Source organism: Salarias fasciatus, chromosome 6 (assembly GCF_902148845.1).
Source record: "Salarias fasciatus chromosome 6, fSalaFa1.1, whole genome shotgun sequence".
NCBI classification, from domain to species: Eukaryota; Metazoa; Chordata; class Actinopteri; order Blenniiformes; family Blenniidae; genus Salarias; species Salarias fasciatus.
The window spans coordinates 27304304-27324652 of NC_043750.1; the positions used below are offsets into that span (position 1 = coordinate 27304304).

The 20349-nt window shown below is 45.0% G+C and overlaps 2 protein-coding genes across 2 annotated transcripts in view; one reads left to right on the top strand and one right to left on the bottom strand.

The window, feature by feature from the left end:
• The first annotated feature begins 9435 nt into the window (after positions 1-9435).
• LOC115390254 (cytoplasmic phosphatidylinositol transfer protein 1-like) lies at positions 9436-11424 on the top strand. The gene is made up of 2 exons (XM_030094044.1): positions 9436-9450; positions 10779-11424. The coding sequence occupies exon 2, from the start codon at positions 10781-10783 to the stop codon at positions 11132-11134; it is 354 nt and encodes a 117-aa protein (XP_029949904.1). The 5' UTR covers positions 9436-9450; positions 10779-10780; the 3' UTR covers positions 11135-11424.
• A 1949-nt stretch (positions 11425-13373) lies between these two features.
• The window catches only part of LOC115389794 (von Willebrand factor A domain-containing protein 7-like), a 35648-nt gene continuing 28672 nt past the window's right edge, over positions 13374-20349 (bottom strand). The window contains exons 16-17 of the mRNA XM_030093370.1: positions 18925-19218; positions 13374-13430 (exon numbers count right to left, since the gene is read on the bottom strand). Coding sequence (XP_029949230.1) covers positions 13374-13430; positions 18925-19218 — 351 coding nt within the window. The remainder of the gene's footprint in view (positions 13431-18924; positions 19219-20349) is intronic.

The following is a 20349-nucleotide window of genomic DNA, read 5'->3' on the forward strand; positions in this document are numbered from 1 at the left end:
CTGGCTGGTTAGGTTTCATTTTGTACGCCATTACTACTCCGACAGATGCTTAGTGAGCAACAACTGAGCAGGATCTTCTAGAAAGTTAAGAAACGACTTGGCTTCTCGCACTGCCACAACTCCAGCACAGACTTCCAAAAGGTAAAAGAAACTTAAATCTTACTTGAGCGCTACTAAGACGGAGTTCCCCTCTTCCGTGCACCACGAGCCACAGGGACGAGTTTTTCACTAAGCTGCATTACGCCCAAGGCCTGCAGGGGGCGCTGTTTCGCATAAAACGTGGAAACTCCTTAAAGCTCGTGTCCGTAGTTTTGAAAGAGAGAGGTTTTTTTTTTAATCCAACGTCTGGAGGTTTCTGCCCTCCCTCTGCTTTCATGAGCGACCAAGCCACGCCCCTTTAATTGTGCACGCTATTATCTGTCGGGTGAAATGAGAGCCTCCGAGTCCTACAGCATCCTACATGTTTAGCTGTTTACGGTGGATACAGACCATGGATATATCCGAGGTAAACGGGGCGGCTGATGCGTAGCTAACTCACCTCTGCCTGGGCGAGCGGCCGTGCTCTCTGGCTGCGAGCACACTTTGATTGACAACACGAGAGATGCGGAAGCTCGAACTCTATTGGTTGACGCTGACCGGCGCTTTTTTCGAAAACATGGGGGTCTATGAGACGAAGGCAGAGCTCATAAATACATTTTTATATTGCTTTATGCTAATATTATATTGTAGTATCGAACCAGACTGACACATTTAAGCTCTGTTAAAAAATGATACATACGTGGAAACGAACGGAAACTCCGGACACGAGCTTTAAGGCAACCTTTAAAAAGAAAATCCAAAATGTGTTACACAGGAGTCCATGGATGCATGCAGACACATATACACACATATGCGCGAGCACACCTTGTGAGCAGAGCGCAGAGCGAGCACACCTTCGACCCGAAGTTGGCGGAGAATTACGACGGGCTCAGCGGGCCTTTACTGCCGTCCGCTAGTGATCTGAAGCTAGTGGCGGCTGATTACATGATCGGTGGGTCCTCACTACCATCCGCTAGGGACCCGAAGTTAGCGGCGGCTGACTGCAAGAAGCGGGTGGTCCTCACTAGCATCCGCTAGCGATCCGAAGCTAGCGGCAGACAACGGCTGGATCCTGGACCCTCACTACTCTCCGCTGCTGATCCGAAGCTTGAGGCAGCTGTCTGCAAGATCGGCGGGCCCTCACCACCTTCTGCTAGCGACCTGAAGTTGCGGCGGCTGACTGCGAGAAGCGGCGGGCCCTCACTACCCTCTGCTAGCGAGTCGAAGCTAGCGGCTGACGACTACACCATCGGGCCAAGCTAACGGAGGCTAAGCTATCGCCAGCTAAGCTATCACGAGCCTGCATTCCAGCTGCCCGGATAGGAGCAGGGACGTGCCCACACCTCAGAGGTCTGCAGCTCCGAGTGCTATGCCAATTTTGCCACTGTGATCAGTGCCAGCACCGGTATCATCATCTTCTTCTTCTTCTTCTTTCCGGACCAGCACTAGCATGCCACCTAAGTCTAAACATGATACAAAACAGGATGAGGACTTTGTGTCACTCTCCCAGGTTACAGATCTTTTACATCAACAAAAAGACATGTTCACTTCACTATTGCAGCAACAACACGATAATTTCAAGGGCTTTGTGAAATTAATACTCGATACCTCCAATGCAAGACTGGATGCACTGTCCAGAGAACTGCAAGAGATTAAAACGAGTCTCCAGTACACCCAGAAAAAGGTTGATGACATTAAAGTTGCTGCAGCTAAGACTTCTGAAAACCATAATTCCTTACAGGGAGACTTTATGAAAATATGTGACAGTCTGCTGACAGTCACTGACAAGATGGAATAACTGGAGGGCCTGTCAAAACAAAATAACTTATTGTTTGACGGGATTGAGGAAACACCTGGTGAATCATGGGCTGACTCTGAAAGGAAGGTGAAAAGTATCATTGCTGAAAAGCTCAATATCCAGGGGAACCCAGAGATCGAACTTGCGTTCAGGACTGGGAAACTGAGGGATGTGAAGGACAGACCAAGATTTATCTTGGTGAAGTTCCAGAAATACAAGGACAAGGTGGATGTCCTACAGAAAGCCAAGTGTCTCAAAGGATCTAAAATATTCATCAATGAGGACTTCACTGAGGCTGTTCGTCAGAGAAGGAAAGAGTTACTGCCAAAAATGCGTGCTGCACATGAGCGTGGTGACATCGCCTTCCTGAAGTATGATCAGCTCGTCATTCACCCTCGAACCAGCACTCCGAAGCCCCCCAGTGACACCTGATCTGTCGATCCATGTAAATATCTTCTTAATGGCTGATACCCAAGTTTTTATCTTTGGTCTTATATTTGCTTTTTAAGATCTTATGGCTTTTTCTAAAAAAGGGTTATTATTCGCTCATTTAAACATATGTAGTTTAACACCCAAGGTATTTGAGCTGTCTAGATTAATTGACTTACATCATTTTAACATTATTGCATTATCTGAGACGCACTTAGATGACACAATTGAGGACTCTGAGATAGCCATATCGGGGTTTAGTGTCTATAGGAAAGACAGAAATAGGAGAGGAGGGGGTAGCCATCTATGTCCAAATAATATTGCTGTTAAAATTAGACATGACTTGATCTCCCATCTCTTGAATTGCTGTGGTTACAAGTTCAACTTCCTCATCGTAAACCAATGGTGATTGGCAGCTGCTACCGACCTCCAAGCGCTGCTGTTCAGTACACTGAAGACTTGTGTCAAGCGCTGATGAATGTTTCTGACAGACCAGGTGAAATATATCTACTGGGTGATTTTAACATAGATTGGCTCACTCCCTCTGCTCTAAAAGACAGATTGATTACTATCCTGACAAGCTGTAATCTAACTCAAATTGTCAATGTGCCAACCAGAATTTCTGCTAGATCATCTGGTGGAACGTTTTGCACTGATGTTGCTTCCCTCCCGATTGGTTTTAGTGATCACAACATTATCACCTTTTGTAGGAAAATTAAGGCACCAAAGGGTAACCCCCGAGTTTTATTACAAAGGTCCTATGAATATTTTATTTCAGAAAATTTTATTTCCGATATAAAGGCGTTGACTTGGCAGGCTGTGCTTTCTGAGAATGGTACTAGCGCTGCGCTTGCAGCTTTTAATGATATGATCCAAAAAGTGGCTGATAAACATGCACCTCTTAGGAAAATGAATATTAAAAAGACAATGGCACCATGGCTAAATATAGACTTAAAAACTTGGATGGCCCAAAGGGATGAATTAAAACGAGCAGCTGTTGAAAGTAATGATCCCGGTACATGGGATAAATATCGTAACTTCAGAAATTCTGTAACTAAAAAGAACAAACAACTAAAAAAAGCTTATTACGTCACTAAAATTAAGAATGCAAAACATGACGGAAAGCAACTTTGGCACGTTATTAATAACTTATTGGGAAGATCTAAAAGCCATGATTCTGCTACTATTGAAACTGAAGGAAAGTTCATAACTAAACCAATTGAGATAGCAAACTACTTTAATAACTTCTTTATCAATAAAGTAAAACAAATACGGCTGAAGAGTGTAAATACATCAAATGATCTAAGTGGCAGCTATTCTATAGAAGTAATTAAAAATGTAATAATGAAAGGTAAAATTGTACATTCTCTTTTGATCCTATAGACCAAGGGGTGGGGAACCCTGGTCCTGGAGGGTCGCAAACCTGCATGTTTTCCATGTCCTCCCTGCTTCAACACACCTGAAACGAATCAAGATTCATGGCCAAGTCCAGCAGAAAGCCAGATAACGAGCCTCATTGCAATCAGCTGTGTTGAAGCAGGGAGGCATGGAAAACAGCAGGTTTGCGGCCCTCCAGGACCAGTTTCCCACCCCTGGCTATAGACCCTCAAGAAGTAGAAAAACTATTGAAATCAGTAAAGATAGCAAACAATTTGGGCTGGACTACTTAGATGGCGGAAGAGGAAACCGGACAGACTTGGCAGACCCAACGTGTTGTGAGGGTCTGCTGGGAACGTCTGGCGGAACCCTCTGTCAGCATGGCTTTCAACTCCCACACTCCGGGAGAGCTTCTCTCATGTCCCGAGGGAGGCTGGGGACATTGAGGTCCGAGTGACCATGTTCTCCACCTCCATTGTCGAAGCACTGCTCTGAGGCTGTGTCGTAGGGTCCTCCGGTGCCTGTCGTGGCGGCAACCCCCGAACCCGTGGTGGACACCGAAGTAAGGGCTGCCGTCAAGCTGAAGAAGGAGGGTCCTATCGAGCCTTGCCTGGCTCATGGGACTCCCGAAGCAGCTGAAGGGTACCGGCAGGCCAAGCGAACTGCAGCCCGAGCAGTTGTGAGGCAAAAACTCGGGTCTGGGAGGAGTTCGGGGAGGCCATGGAGGAGGACTGATCGGTCGGCCTCGAAGAAATTCTGGCAAACCGTCCGCGCCTCAGAGGGGAAGCAGGTGTCCCGCCAACACTGTTTACAGTGGAGGGTGGGGAGCTGCTGACCTCAACTGGTATTGTTTGGACGGTGGGAAGAATACTTCGAGGACCTCCTCAATCCCCGTCGCCAGTCTTCCGTGGAGGAAGCAGAGGCTGAGGTATCAGAGGTGGACTCGTCCATCACCCAAGCTGAAGTCACTGGAGTGGTTGGCAAGCTCCTCGGTGGCAAGGCAACCGGGGGTGGACGAGATTCGGCCTGAGTACCTTAAGTCTCTGGATGTGCAGGGACTGTCCTGGTTGACACGTCTCTGCAACATCGCGTGGCGTCGGGGGACGGTGCCTCTGGATTGGCAGACCGGGGTGGTGGTCCCCCTGTTTAAAAAGGGGGACCGGAGGGGTGTGCTCCAACTATAGGGGGATTAACCCTCCTCATCCTCCCCGGGAAAGTCTATTCCAGGGTACTGGAGAGGAGGATCCGACCGATAGTCGAACCTCGGATCCAGGGAACAATGCGGTTTTCGTCCTGGCCGTGGAACAGTGGACCAGCTCTATAACCTCCATAGGGTGCTCGAGGGTTCGTGGAGTTTGCCCCCAACCAGTCCACATGTGTTTTGTGGATTTGGAGAAGGCATTTCGACCGTGTCCCTCGTGGTGTCTTGTGGGGGTGCTCCGGGAATACGAGTCCGGGGCCCCTTGTTAAGGGCCGTCCGGTCTTTGTATGACCGGAGTAGGAGTCTGGTCCGCATGTCCGGCAGTAAGTCGGACCTGTTCCCGGTGCATGTTGGACTCCGGCAGGGCTGCCCTTGTCACCGGTTCTGTCATAATCTTCATGGACAGAATTTCTAGGTGCAGCCAGGGGCCGGAGGGGTTCCGGTTCGGGAACCACAGGATTCATCTCTGCTTTTTGCAGATGATGTTGTCCTGTTGGCTTCATCGAACCCGGACCTACAGCATGCACTGGGGCGGTTCGCAGCCGAGTGTGAAGCAGCAGGGATGAGGATTAGCACCTCCAATCCGAGGCCATGGTCCTCGACCGGAGGAAGGTGGCTTGCCCCTCCAGGTTGGTGGAGAGACCCTAGCCCAATTGTAGGAGTTCAAGATCTTGGGGTCCTTGTGTCACGAGTGGGGGACGGATGGAGCGTGAGATTGACAGGCGGATCGTGCAGCGGCTGCAGTGATGCGGTCGTTGTATCGGTTCCGTCGTGGTGAAGAAGGAGCTGAGCCGAAAGGCGAAGCTCTCGATTTACCGGTCAATCTACGTTCCCACCCTCACCTATGGTCATGAGCTTTTGGTCATGACCGAAAGGACAAGATCCCGGATACAAGCGGCCGAAATGAGCTTCCTCCGTAGGGTGGCTGGGCGCTCCCTTAGAGATAGGGTGAGGAGCTCAGTCACCAGGAGGAGCTCGGAGTAGAGCCGCTACTCCTCCACATCGAGAGGAACCAGCTGAGGTGGCTCGGACATCTGTTAGGATGCCTCCTGGACGCCTCCCTCGGGAGGTGTTCCGGGCAGTGTCCCACTGGGAGGAGACCCCGGGGAAGACCCAGGACATGCTGGAGAGACTATGTCCTCGCGGCTGGGAACGCCTCGGATCCTCCCAGAGGAGCTGAGGAAGTGTCTGGGGACAGGAAGTCTGGGCATCCCTGCTGAGACTGCTGCCCCCGCGACCCGGCCCCGGATAAGCGGTAGAAAATGGATGGATGGATGGATGGATGATACTTAGATGGGAATAAATGATCTCATTAATGGCGAAATATATTGCCAAGCCTGTTTGTCACATTTTAATTTGAGTTTAAAAGAGTGCTGTTCCCCAATATTTGGAATTGGCTAAAGTCATTCCCCTACGAAGGATAATAAGCTGGCTCTTAGTGGCACTAATAGCAGAACCCATTAGTATATTGCCATTTGAGCAAGATTATGGAAAGCTCATATTTGGACAATATCACAATATTTTATGAATTTTAATATCACATCTGATTCTCAGCATGCCTTTAGAGCCATTCTACCTCTACTGCACTTGTCCATATGACAGACGATTGGCTAGGTGAACTTGATGCCAAAAATTATGTTGGTGCTATGTTCTTAGATTTCAGCGCTGGCCGTTGACGTGATAGATCACAACTTATTGCTGAATAAACTGTCTGCTATGGCTTTTCTGCTTGTTCTCTTAAGTGTGTTTAACCGCTATTTTAACAAATAGATCACAGTCAGTATACTTCAATGGTAGTTTTCTTCTGTGCTGAAGCTAGAATGTGGTGTTCCTCAGGGTAGCTGCCTTGCCCTCTGTGTTTTTCCAATTTTTACAAATGATCTTCCTTTCATCTTGGATAGATCCCATGTAGCCATGTACGCTGATGACTCAACTATATATTACGGTTCAGAGAACCTGCAAATTTTGAATAATGTGCTTCAAAGTGATTTAGACCATGTATTTGAATGGGTAGAGTCTAACAGACTAGCTTTAAATATTAGTAAACGAAATGCATGATTCTGGACACTAGGAGAGCAATCTAAGAACAAAAACTTTTTTGTCCCTCACCGTAAATAATATACCCCTGGAGCAGGTGCAAAAGTTTGTTCTCCTTGGCGTAACTATAGATGATCACTTGAGCTGGACTAGTCACATTGGAAGATTGTGACAAAAAATGGGTAGAGCTCTTTCTGCCATCAGACGATGTGCTTATTTCATGACAGAATCATCAGTTAAATATGTCACTCAGTCTTTAGTTCTATCTCATCTGGATTATTGCTCAGTCATATGGTCGGGTACCACAAAAAAAGATATTCATAAACTACAGGTGCTGCAAAATAAAGCTGCACGACTAGTTCTTCGTTGCCCATTGCGGACTCACATTGACTATATGCATCAGTGTTTGTCATGGCTACATGTGGAGAAGAGATTACAGAGGAATCTTGGAACTTTTTTTCAGAATATACGGATAAAAATGAAACCTAGGCCTCTATATGAAAAAGTTATCTATGTTCATGATCGCCACTCTCATTTGACGAGATCCCATGTGGCAGATTACATATCACTTCCAAAGGCTCAATCTGGGGCAATGCGAAGAACGGTGATGTACAGGGCAGCGAATCTGTGGAATAGGCTACCTTCTACTGTAAGAAAGGAGAACAACATAAAAGCTTTTAAAACCATGGTCACGAAAATCCTCAAAGCATGATTGCATTGTAGTGCATTCTTAGTTCTTGATGTATGTCTCATTTGTATCATTGTCTTGTTCTATCTGGTTTTCTGGTCTTCTATTTAATTGTGTGTGTAATTTATTCTTACTTCATTTTCTTATGCAATTGTTAATGGTCTTCATGCACTACGTTTTATGAGTAGTTGTTTTATCCATTCTGCTCACTGTTTTATGTACTGTTGCTTATGTTCTTATTTATAATTGTTGTATGTAGTTATGGACCCCAGGAAGATTAGTTGTCACCCTGGGTGACAGGCTAATGGGGATCCAATCTTTAATAAATAAATATAAGTGAACCTTTTAACAAGGTACATTTGCTTTTTACTTTAAAATCAGAGGAAAATTTATGTTTTTATTTCTCTTCCATCTGCTTTGTGTTTATCGATAATCACGTGTCGAACAATGTGTTAATATTAGTGTATAGCAAAGAATCAAATTTCTCCAGAACTGCTTAATCTCCTTTTCAATTTGGCAAGTTATGCATTTCTCCCTGGTTCTTTTAAAGGTCCCATATTATGCTAAGCTATGAATATTGAAGTGACAAACATCTGTGCTTTGGCCTCTGAGAGGGTTTGCTTTTATAATGTTTTTTGGGGAATTTTTAAACTTCTGACAAAACATAAAAGTTCTGCTTCATCCTTCTGGTAGCATTTCATTAGTTTATGTCTTGCCTTTTTAAAAATTTCTCACATATTTTCACCCTCCAGTCGCTTACATTTAAACTGCAGCTAATCCATTAAATGAAGTCTGTGGCCTCTGAACTTTTACATAGGATTTGATGAAAGGATGAAAGTATGTACTCTGAAAATATTTACCATAAAATGAGGTGCTCCATGTACATCAGCAATTTTTTTTTTAAGTGAATAGTGAAACAGTCTGACACTCACTTTTCCACAATAAGCTGACTTATCAGCATATGACACAGCAACTGCAGTCAGCTGTCTGTCATTCAACCCTGAACTTGTAGAAAATGTAGTCCAAGAGCACCCCCTAGTGGTGGGTTTGACAATGGCAATTTGTGATTGTATTCATTGTGAACAGACTGGAAAGCCAACTTTTTCATTTCTGAGATAAATGTATGCATTTTTTAACTTCAGAGGTTTTCTCTGATTAGCATGTTGAGATCACCATAACAAACTGATCTCCTTTTTTCCTTTTTTTCCCTTCCAGATTTTCGACACCGAGCTGAAGGACCAGGAGAGGGAGATGTGCTTTGTCGACATTGCCTACGATGAGATCTCGAGTGGAATGGCTATTCCAGGCTATTCTTTCAAAGAATATCCTGTCTGCGTTGATTTTTCCAGTGAGCAGTCATAACGAATTGCATTTAACATTTGCATTTATTGGTGCATGCATCTAAGTTTAGAAAAAGAATTGCAATCCTGTTTAGGTTATATAAGGTCCTACATCAGAGGTGTGTGTGTTCACCGGCTCGACTGCCTTTGCAGGATTTGCGTTACTTCAAGTCAGAGAAGACGTCAAGAGGGATGCTTCAGGAAGGCTGGAGGGACACGCAGGATCCCATCATGTGCTCGTACAAACTGCTCACGGTTTGAGGTGTGGGGTCTGCAGACACGAGTGGAGCAGTTGTTTATAAGGTGAGAGGTCACATGTAAGAAGTGCTGAGCTGGATTTAATATTATATTCTTCGATAATAATCTGTATCTTCTGTCAGATCCAAAGGAGAACATTAATAAACAGTTTACATTTCAATAAGACTGAATAATGAACGTCTTTATGCTTTCAGGTTGTGCGAGATGTGTTGCTGCTGGGACACCTGGGTGGATGAGTGGATCGGTATGTCTACAAGCCACATTTAATTCATCATATATTATTGTCAACTACTAGTTCACCACACATTTTTTCATTGATTTTACTGATACTTTTTCTTGTAGTTGTAAACACTTTCAGTAATAAATCACTGCCGTTTGATAATACTGTTTCTTTACCAGCATGCACCAAGCCTCCTTTCATCTGCATCTGACCTGGTCACTGCTTTTTCACCTGTAGCATGGACGCTCCTCCTCCTCTAACTCACTAATAGCGCTGCAAACACTTTCCAGAAATTTTGTCGAGTTGACATCTCCACAAAATAAATTGTGATTGCGTTTCATAAGTTTCATGATAGAGACATCTTTTGAAATCTGTTTTGTGTTCATGTGTTCACGACTAAAAGCAATCTAAAATTGCTTTCAAGCCAATTGGCTTCAACTCCATGAAATGATAAATTGGTTTTTATTTCTTCAGAGAAAGACACACTCACTGAAACATGAGCGCTGCCTCTGTCTCTCTCATTTTAATACCCCAGCAATCTTGTCACATGTGGGATTATTTTTGCTTGTGGATTATGTGAACCTTTGCGGGGGTTTCTCTCTTTGGTCCAGCCTGTTCACGCTTTTCCTTAATCTTGAAGCATCCTCAACCCTCCCATCCTTTCCTTCTGCTGTGGCACGGATTTTTCTAGCTGTCTCCTGTCGCTCTTTTTGGTCCTGGAAAGCTGGCGTTTGCCATCTAACCCCCTGCTCCTCCCACCCTTTCTTGTCTCATAACTGGAGTGACATTATAGAGGAATTATCAACATTTCGACCCTCGTTCCACCCCTTCCAGATATGAACTTGGATGACGTGCGGGATTACGAGAGACAAATGCATGAGAAAACCAACATTAAAGTTTGCCATGAGCAGCAAGAGCATTCCACAACAAACCCATCTTCACTGAATGACATAGAAATCCATGACAAAGCGAGCGTATGTCTCTTTTTCATTGTCTCTTCACCTCATTGCTCCTCCTCTGTCTCGTTTCAAGGGTTGGTTATTTGCTTTAAAATGTCCTCATTCAGCAAATTCATTCTGTCCCACACAAACTATGTGATTAAGACTGGATGGAAAATGTAAGTAATTTGATGCTGTATTTGCACAACCAGGAAGTAATATTTGCCAATAATGTGAACTCCAATGCATTACTTGTTTTAATCTTTTTAGTCTGACCAGGAGTTTTATTTTCTAAATATACCTGTGACTTTATACCTGTGTAGATTCTTTTGTTTGAAATTGCATTGCGATGTTGAAGAAAGTGTGTCCCGTTGTCCTAATTCTTCTTCCTTTTCACGACTTCTTTCCGACCAGACATGACAATGGATGAGGTGAGAGAGTTTGAACGCAACATTCAGGAGGCCACCAACCAGAAGATCGGGATGTTTCCCCCGTCGATCTCCATCAGCGAGACGTCCCTGTCCTCCTGTGCCCTCACCGGCCCCGCCAGTGCCCCTTCCACCCCCATGTGCACCGACGCACCCGAGTCCCTCTCCGTCCCCAAAGACCGACCCCGTAAAAAGTCTGCTCCAGAAACCTTGACCCTTCCCGACCCCGCTCCCAGCGGGGTCCCCCAGGGATCTAACCTTGGCCCGTTGACCATCTCAAATCACGTCCAAACATCCGCACCGTCCTTCAACTCTGAGCTTGCCGAGATGGACGAGCAGTAGAGGGACCTTGGACTGTCTTCCCCCCCGACTCCTGTTGTACTTATTCCCCAAGCCTATTGTCTTACGAGCCCAATGAGACTAGCCTAACCTCTGAACACCAGTGCCCAAATATTCAAGTTCTCTAGCCATATCCAACGATTCGCCATAGTCCTGGACAACAACAGACCATCTAGGAGTCTTTCCATCTGTGTCACTCTTACAATCTCGGCAGCTGTACCCTCAGCTACCCCGATGTGGCTGACTTCCTGTCCCTGTGATTCCGGCCACATGTCAAATATGTATTCTAAAAAGCGTCCATAGGATTTAGTTGAAAACAAAACTCATAGGTGATTATTTTTGTAGAGAGGCATGTTTTTAATTTCATGTCAATGTAATATTTTCAGAATTACCTTAGTTATACTATAGTCACACTATCGGATAAGCTGGCTATGAACTTTTGAACTTTGAAGTAGTTGCCTTAACACCACAGAGCCAGTGATGTTTATTAGTTTTACCAATGTGTGCAAATGGATGACAAACGTCTAGTTTCAGTCTGCAAAATGTTTGCAGTTAAATAGAAAAGAAGTTGATGACACAAAGCAGAATAGCACAGTAGATGTAATATGTTAGAATACCACACATTGGAGAGAGAGTCAAGTCCCCTCTTGACAGCTCCACCTCTTACTTGAGCCATCCAAACTGGCCTTTAAATCATAATTTACTTTTTTTTTTTTTTGTTTACTTTCCAACTTTAGTAACAAACGAGATGCAAGATCAGTACAATCAGAGAGAGAATACACCTCAGGTCCCCCCGACTACCTGGCTCGCACTTCAAAGGCAGGGATAAAACTGTACCTTTCTCTCCCTGCTTATTGCCAAACACCTACGTTTTATACCTCCACAGATACTAGAACACCGTCACTATTGTATGTAAGATACCGGTCTACTTAACCCTGGGAATGTTTACACATTAGAAACCTTGGAACATTTGCATATTAGCAGCAATGCTTTAGCAAAAAGCTGTTGTTACACTTGCAGTTTTAAAACGGTAGTTCAATGTTATTTTAATGAAGTGTACGACTGTGTGTATACAAATAGCTGAAGCTGGCTAAAATGTCAGTACAACTAAAGTAATTCATGTTAATATTAAAAAAAAGAAAAATAAGAGAAAAAGAAATTAAATGTTGCCTGAAACTAATGCTGGACTCATTGCTGCTCTCATGTGACATAAATGTGACCCCGCTTTGATCAAATCATATCACCTTTATGTCACATGCAGGAACAAGGCCATCTTTGGGAGATTTTTAGACGTTGACTGATCTTTGTGCACAGTGGAGGAAATGATTCGATTCGAGGAGTAGAGCACGTGCATCAAGCTGACTTGAGTGTGTGCTTTTTCTTTTCTTTTTTTTTTTTTTTTTGAAGGTGCATGGCATGTGCAGAAGTACTCATACTTTTGTCTCTTGCCCTTGCCAATTGTTGAAATCAAATCCGTGTTTTTTTTTTTTTTTTTTAACAGAGCAGGAAACAATTCCTTTGCAGTGGCCATTGTCTATGTTGGGCTTGTGCGACTTGTTGCCACCTAAAACCCTCAATGAGTGACAAAAACATTAGAAGAGCAACATTTTTGGATGGAAAATGCCCCCATTTCCTTCCAGTCAAATTATTCAAAGAAAGGGTTTTAATATGCTGCATGAAATGTTCTCATAAAATTAACATTGCGTGAAGTATATACGGATATACTGTAGGTGGACGATCAGTCTGGTATATCTAGTGATGCAATTGTATGAAACAAGTGAATGCTTATATTGGAAGTAATTTTATACACCAGAAAATGCTGATTTTGAGTGAAACGTGAGCATGCCCAGAGAATATACTGCAGGCCTATAAACTTTGAACTCAGTGCCTCTGCATGCAACAATTGTATTGTCACTAACATGTGTATAAACCAAAATCTCTGTATTTCAGCTACAGAGACATTTAACATTTAATTCCATTTATTTCCCCCTTTTTTAATTTTTTTTAACCAAGAAGAAAAATACACCCAAATACACTGTAGCCAAATTTCATCATATTCAGATCAAATCAGTCATATCAAACTGTGTCATTACACTTTTAGTAACAGGGCTAACATGCTATTCTGTCTTAGGAGATTAGTACAGTTTTGTTCCCCTCTTCATATAATTGCCAACTTTTACAGCGCAAAATGCATTTTGCACTTTCCAGTCTTGGACACCTTATTTGACAATGAAGGAATGTGTTACATTATGAACTTGTTGGGTTTGTTGGACCAAAGTCCGAACACAGCGTCGTCACTCTAAAGAGAGCAGGTCAAAGAGAAGGTCCTCGGTGGTCTCGCCAAACAATACTGTTAATAGTTTGTACAGTTTCACACTTGCTTTTGTTAAAGAGAAAATCAGACTGTAGCTATTTATCTGTAACTGTAGCTTTTGTCTTTGCCTTCTGAAGATGAAATGCTATGTAGGAATTATTGGCCTGTTGTATTGATCTATAGATTAGATATACTCACCACTCTGGTATCGACCACCTCTCTTGTCAGGAACACAGAGATCCAGGGACATGTTCAAGCTACCGTGGGCTATTAAAGTAATGCAAACTATCCAACTGTGTAACATAAAGCTCTGCTCTGTTTAAAAGAGTAACACATTAGGTATTGTAAATAGTGTTGTTAATGAGTAATATAGTAGATTTCTTACATTGAACCTGTTCCGAGTTTCATTACTGATACGAATATGTTCGATGATTTAAAGTAGACAACGAAGGATAATTATTTTGTGTTGTTTGTGATGAGGAAGGCATTATCACAGACATAAAGTGAAGGTCTGTTTCAGCTTAGTAGTGGGGTTAATGTGTGTTAGTATCTATGAAGTCGTCATCTAGTGAGCAACCTGGGTTCAGGTAAGGTTACTCTTCAATCAAATGAAACTCCTCATCGTAGTGGTGCACTTTTGACCCTCCAGTTGCTTTTGATGATCTTGCAGGACAAAATTCTTTCATGAGTTGTAAAACAAAATGAAGCTTTCCGAGTTTTCTGATGTTGATTTTTTTTTTTTTTTGTGTTGTGGCTGCTTTGACGTTCACTTACCTTGTTGATTAAAAAGTGATTTGAATTTTCTTTTATATAGTAAACCTGCTGTACTTTGAGTTTGTGATTGCTGTATTGTTTTGGGGAAAAATTACAAATCAGTTCATGATTATTTCTTTGGATGAAAGGACCAAGCAGCTCACTCTTCCTCCCAGTTCCCTCAAAAATCCAAATGCAGTTATGCATTCGGCCAGGCTGTTGTGCTGTCCCCTGATAGCTGGGACCTGTCTCACAAAGCAGAGGCACCAAGAAAGCTGGAGAACGTCACTGAGGTGACAAAAAAGTTACTCGGAGAAATAATGCTTGCATTACTTTTAATTGTCTTGCTCAGTATTTAATGTGCATTAGTGTAGCTTTGGCACCGTATCTTAACCATCAGCATGGTTTGCGTCAGTCTGACCAATTCATTACATTCTACTGAAGTAAGATCAGTTCAAAATAAATTCATAAAATAAATAAATAACATGTTCTAATATCCAGATTGCAGTTTTTTTGTGTTCGTAGTTCTGTTTTATCCACCTTTCTTAATCAAATCTGCTTTGTGAAACAGACCCCAGAAGTGCCATTCTTGTTTAGCTGCTGGAAGTCGCTTTTAGTTCTTCCACTTTAATTGTTATTGTATTTGTTTCATTTTTACTGCCCAATGAGTTTCAGTTAATTATTTGTTGTATTTTTTTTCTTGAAACAGACAAATAAACTTTATTAGTTATTGAAACAATGTTTTTATTTCATTCACTCTTTTTACAGTGCATGTTTCCAGCAACCGTAATGTAGATTCTGCATGTTTACAGTGACTGACTGATCCTGGCTGTGGCTGGATGGGCAATTGATAGAAATACCAGCAGACTACTGTTAATCACATTGTGAAGAGACGTTCGAAAAGATATACAGCAAGACACACTTTTCCTACACATAGCACAATGTGATTTATAATCATAGACAGAAACTAAAGCAAACATAGTCAAAGTCCAATATTCAAAATAATGAATTGTCCCACAATCCGCAGACAAACCTCGATTTAATCGTGTCACCAAAACTCTAAATCTTGTTAAAGTGCAAATTATCCATCAAGTGTGTTGAGATATGGAAATGTACAAGAGTGCTCTCCTACACAGTTGCATTTTGACAGATATGTTTTATCCATCCATCCATCCATCTTCAGCCGCTTATCCGGGGCCGGGTCGCGGGGGCAGCAGTCTCAGCAGGGATGCCCAGACTTCCCTGTCCCCAGACACTTCCTCCAGCTCTTCCGGGAGGATCCCAAGGCGTTCCCAGGCCAGCCGAGAGACATAGTCTCTCCAGCGTGTCCTGGGTCTTCCCCGGGGTCTCCTCCCGGTGGGACATGCCCGGAAAACCTCCCCAGGGAGGCGTCCAGGAGGCATCCTGAACAGATGCCCGAGCCACCTCAGCTGGCCCCTCTCGATGTGGAGGAGAAGCGGCTCTACTCTGAGCTCCTCCCTGGTGACTGAGGTCCTCACCCTATCTCTAATGGAGCGCCCAGCCACCCTACGGAGGAAGCTCATTTCGGCCGCTTGTATCCGGGATCTTGTCCTTTCGGTCATGACCCAAAGTTCATGACCATAGGTGAGGGTGGGAACGTAGATTGACCGGTAAATCGAGAGCTTCGCCTTTCGGCTCAGCTCCCTCTTCACCACAACGGACCGATACAACGACCGCATCACTGCAGACGCTGCACCGATCCGCCTGTCAATCTCACGCTCCATCCGTCCCCCACTCGTGAACAAGACCCCAAGATACTTAAACTCCTCCACCTGGGCTAGGGTCTCTCCACCTACCTGGAGAGGGCAAGCCACCTTGTTCCGGTCGAGGACCATGGCCTCGGATTTGGAGGTGCTGATCCTCATTCCTGTCGCTTCACACTCGGTTGCGAACCGCCCTAGTGCATGCTGTAGGTCCTGGTTCGATGAAGCCAACAGGACAACATCATCTGCAAAAAGCAGAGATGAAATCCTGTGGTCCCCGAACCGGACCCCCTCCGACCCCTGGCTGCACCTAGAAATTCTGTCCATAAAAATGATGAACAAAACCGGTGACAAAGGGCAGCCCTGCCGGAGTCCAACATGCACCGGGAACAGGTCCGACTTACTGCCGGCAATGCGGACCAGACTCCTACTCCGGTCATACAAAGACCGGACGGCCCTTAACAAGGGGCCCCGGACTCCGTATTCCCGGAGCACCCCCAACAAGACACCACGAGGGACGCGGTCGAATGCCTTCTCCAAATCCACAAAACACATGTGGACTGGTTGGGCAAACTCCCACGAACCCTCGAGCACCCTATGGAGGGTATAGAGCTGGTCCACTGTTCCACGACCAGGACGAAAACCGCATTGTTCCTCCTGAATCCGAGGTTCGACTATCGGTCGGATCCTCCTCTCCAGTACCCTGGAATAGACTTTCCCAGGGAGGCTGAGGAGTGTGATTCCCCTATAGTTGGAGCACACCCTCCGGTCCCCCTTTTTAAACAGGGGGACCACCACCCCGGTCTGCCAATCCAGAGGCACCGTCCCCGACCGCCACGCGATGTTGCAGAGACGTGTCAACCAAGACAGTCCCTGCACATCCAGAGACTTGAGGTACTCAGGGCGAATCTCATCCACCCCCGGTGCCTTGCCACCGAGGAGCTTACCAACCACCTCGGTGACTTCAGCTTGGGTGATGGACGAGTCCACCTCTGAGACCTCAGCCTCTGCTTCCTCCGCGGAAGACGTGGCGACGGGATTGAGGAGGTCCTCGAAGTATTCCTTCCACCGTCCTGTGATATCCCCAGTTGAGGTCAGCAACTCCCCACCTTCACTGTAAACAGTGTTGGCGGAGACCTGCTTTCCCCTCCTGAGGCGCCGGACGGTTTGCCAGAATTTCTTCGAGGCTGACCGATAGTCCTCCTCCATGGCCTCCCCGAACTCCTCCCAGACCCGAGTTTTTGCCTCCACAACTGCTCGGGCTGCAGTTCGCTTGGCCTGCCGGTACCCGTCAGCTGCTTCGGGAGTCCCATGAGCCAGCAAGGCTCGATAGGACTCCTTCTTCAGCTTGACGGCAGCCCTTACTTCCGGTGTCCACCACCGGGTTCGGGGGTTGCCGCCACGACAGGCACCGGAGACCTTACGACCACAGCTCCGAGCAGCTGCTTCGACAATGGAGGTGGAGAACATGGTCCACTCGGACTCAATGTCTCCAACCTCCCTCGGGACATGAGAGAAGCTCTCCCGGAGGTGGGAGTTGAAAACCCTGCTGACAGAGGGTTCCACCAGACGTTCCCAACAGACCCTCACAATACGTTTGGGTCTGCCAAGTCTGTCCGGTTTTCTCCTCCGCCAGCGAATCCAACTCACCACCAGGTGGTGATCGGTCGACAGCTCTGCTCCTCTCTTCACCCGAGTGTCCAAAACACGCGGCCGAAGGTCAGATGACACGACAACAAAGTCGATCATCGACCTCCGCCCGAGGGTGTCCTGGTGCCAAGTGCACTTATGGACACCCCTGTGCTCGAACATGGTGTTCGTTATGGACAAACTGTGACTAGCACAGAAGTCCAATAACAGAACACCACTCGGGTTCAGATCAGAGAGGCCATGCGATCCAATCACCCCCTTCCAGGTCTCACTGTCGCTGCCCAGATATGTTTTAAGGCATCAGAAATAAAGATCATTAGGTTTGATCAGTTGTTAAATAAGAAATTCAGACATGTTTACATACATTTACACATGGTTTCCTCAAGGCTGTTGAGACAGAATATATTGCTTAAAGCTCGGGTAGACGATGTTGTCCAAAAGCACTTCTTGTCATACTGAGTGAAATGCTCCTTGCCCCCTGAGAGAAGTAAATACATTATGTGGACGGAAAAAGGTGCGGAAAAAATCTGACCACTGTAGCGGTCACAGGAGTGTAAAAACTTCAACCAATCATAAGGCGTGGACCGCTCTTAAGGAACCAATCAAATCCCTTCGCCGTTCTACCAGCCCCCTGCGCGTACATTTCAATGGCGTGCACTGGCCCTGGTTCAGAGCGCGCTCGCGTTGCCCAGGCGCTCTTGGCGCTCGCGGCTCGCGTGAAAAATAGAGCGAAGCGGAGCGGGCGCGCTGCGCTCCTATGCGCGTTGTGTGCAGGCAGTCAGAAAAGTTAATAACATTCTAGGCGATCACAAACTCTGTGTGCGTGGTGCTTCCGCGCGTGCGCGCAGCACTTCCGCGTCCAGTGCGTTCGCTCCCAACGGGAGCTCCTCCAATGGGGTGGGAGCTGGGTGGAGCCTTGGGGACATGCAAGATTCGTGCTGCATGCTAGTTTTCCAAGATCGTCGACCTGAGCTTTAAGTGTCCAAGAATGTTTTTTTTTTTTTTTTTTTATGGTAATGAAAGACTTGTAATGGTAATTATTTAAATCAATCAATTACAAGCTAATTAGACAAAGCTTTTAGACACTTTAAAGTAAAAACCAACCAAAACCAATTGTTACACTTTTGTTGAAAAGAATGGCTATGCGGTCAGTCTTTTAAGACACGTTTTTCATCATATTGCCTGCAAAACATATTTTTAAATGATTTACAAAGGAAAGCCACCAGAATAATGAACAAAAGACTGCATAATATGATGAGCATGAGCCATCCAACGGAGGCCGTTAAAGCTGGAGTAGTGGATGCAGTGGTTGCAGTTGGGGCAGGTGTAGTCATCGCCATCGCCTGTCCCACACATCGCCCCACATTCCCCACCCCGTCCACAGCTGCCACCTCCACACTCTGTGAGCAGCACGAAGAGCTGTATGTGACCACTGTGATGTTCTCGCCCCCAGGTCCCACCTCCATGCTAGTATTCAGAATACCATTCCCTTGGCGGAGGGACACGGTCACAATCCCGGTGCCGTTGATGCCATCAGTGAGTTTAGCGATGAACTCCCACTGGGTGGTGGCGCAGAGAGAGGAAGAGGCTGGACAGATGCCAGTTGTACTGACTACTTGGCATACAGGACTGGATATATCTGTTACCTGGAAAGTAAAGAAAAGTAGAGCAAAGGTTCAAACATAATTTAACATTCAATAAATGTGGCTCATGTTGAACAAATATAGTGTTTCTAGTAGGGCTGAACGATATGGGCAAAATTTCATATCTCGATATCCATGCCAGATATCTTGATATCGATACAATATATTACAATGGATTCAGTGAAAGTTAAGCATTTTTCAGAAAAATAAAAACATACAGGGCATGAAATTCGTCAACATTTTAACAGGCCCTCCAAATTTTTTCAGCAGGTCCTCAGAAAATTTTAACAGGTCCTCAAAAGTTTTAACAGGTCCTTAATTTTCAATTTTGTAAAATGCTGATCAAAAACAGGATCCAACAATAATTTTTTAATTAAACTGTTGTATTTTGTTGCGCTTGTTCAGTTCTGTTTATATCTATTTGCTGCACTGTGTCTGGGATGGTATATCTTCTTATGCTATATGGCCCACCCTAAGTTGCAAATTTATAAAATGATTTTTATTTATTTTGGTGCAGGTATGCATGTTGCTAACTGCTGATTGAAGAATCCCAGCTTTGACAAGTTCCTTTGGTGGTGGTGGTACATTAACCCTAGAATCCATGCCAGCACAAATCACATTTCATATAATGTAGTTGCACCCAATTGAAACAAAGTATTTTAGCTGAGATCCTGCTGATGGCTGTGAATGTTTGTGTAGATTCTGATTCTACTCAGTTCTTAATCTGACCAGGTTTTGTCTCTGTATGTATCAGACCCTAGAGGACCTCTCTCACTGATGTTCATTGATGTTGTTCTGCAGCTGTGATTGCCTCATTCAGGGGTGGAGAACTGTAGTATTGCAGTAAATCAATAACTGTTTTGGCAGATTTGCATATTTACAGTTACTACTGTTTACACCCATTGCTGTCATTGTGTTCTGAAGTATTTGTTGTTTGGAGTTCACAGCAGCGCCTGAATCCAGCAGTACCTCCTTCAATCCAGCAGAGGGCGCATTGTGATCGTTAGATGCATAGTGCAGCGTGAAGCACAGAGAAGAAGAATGCAAAAATGGAATCCCAGAGTTACGAGGCGTGTTGGTTATGATTGATTCATTAAAAGAGACGCAACGCAATTTCATGATTAAAAAAAGCCA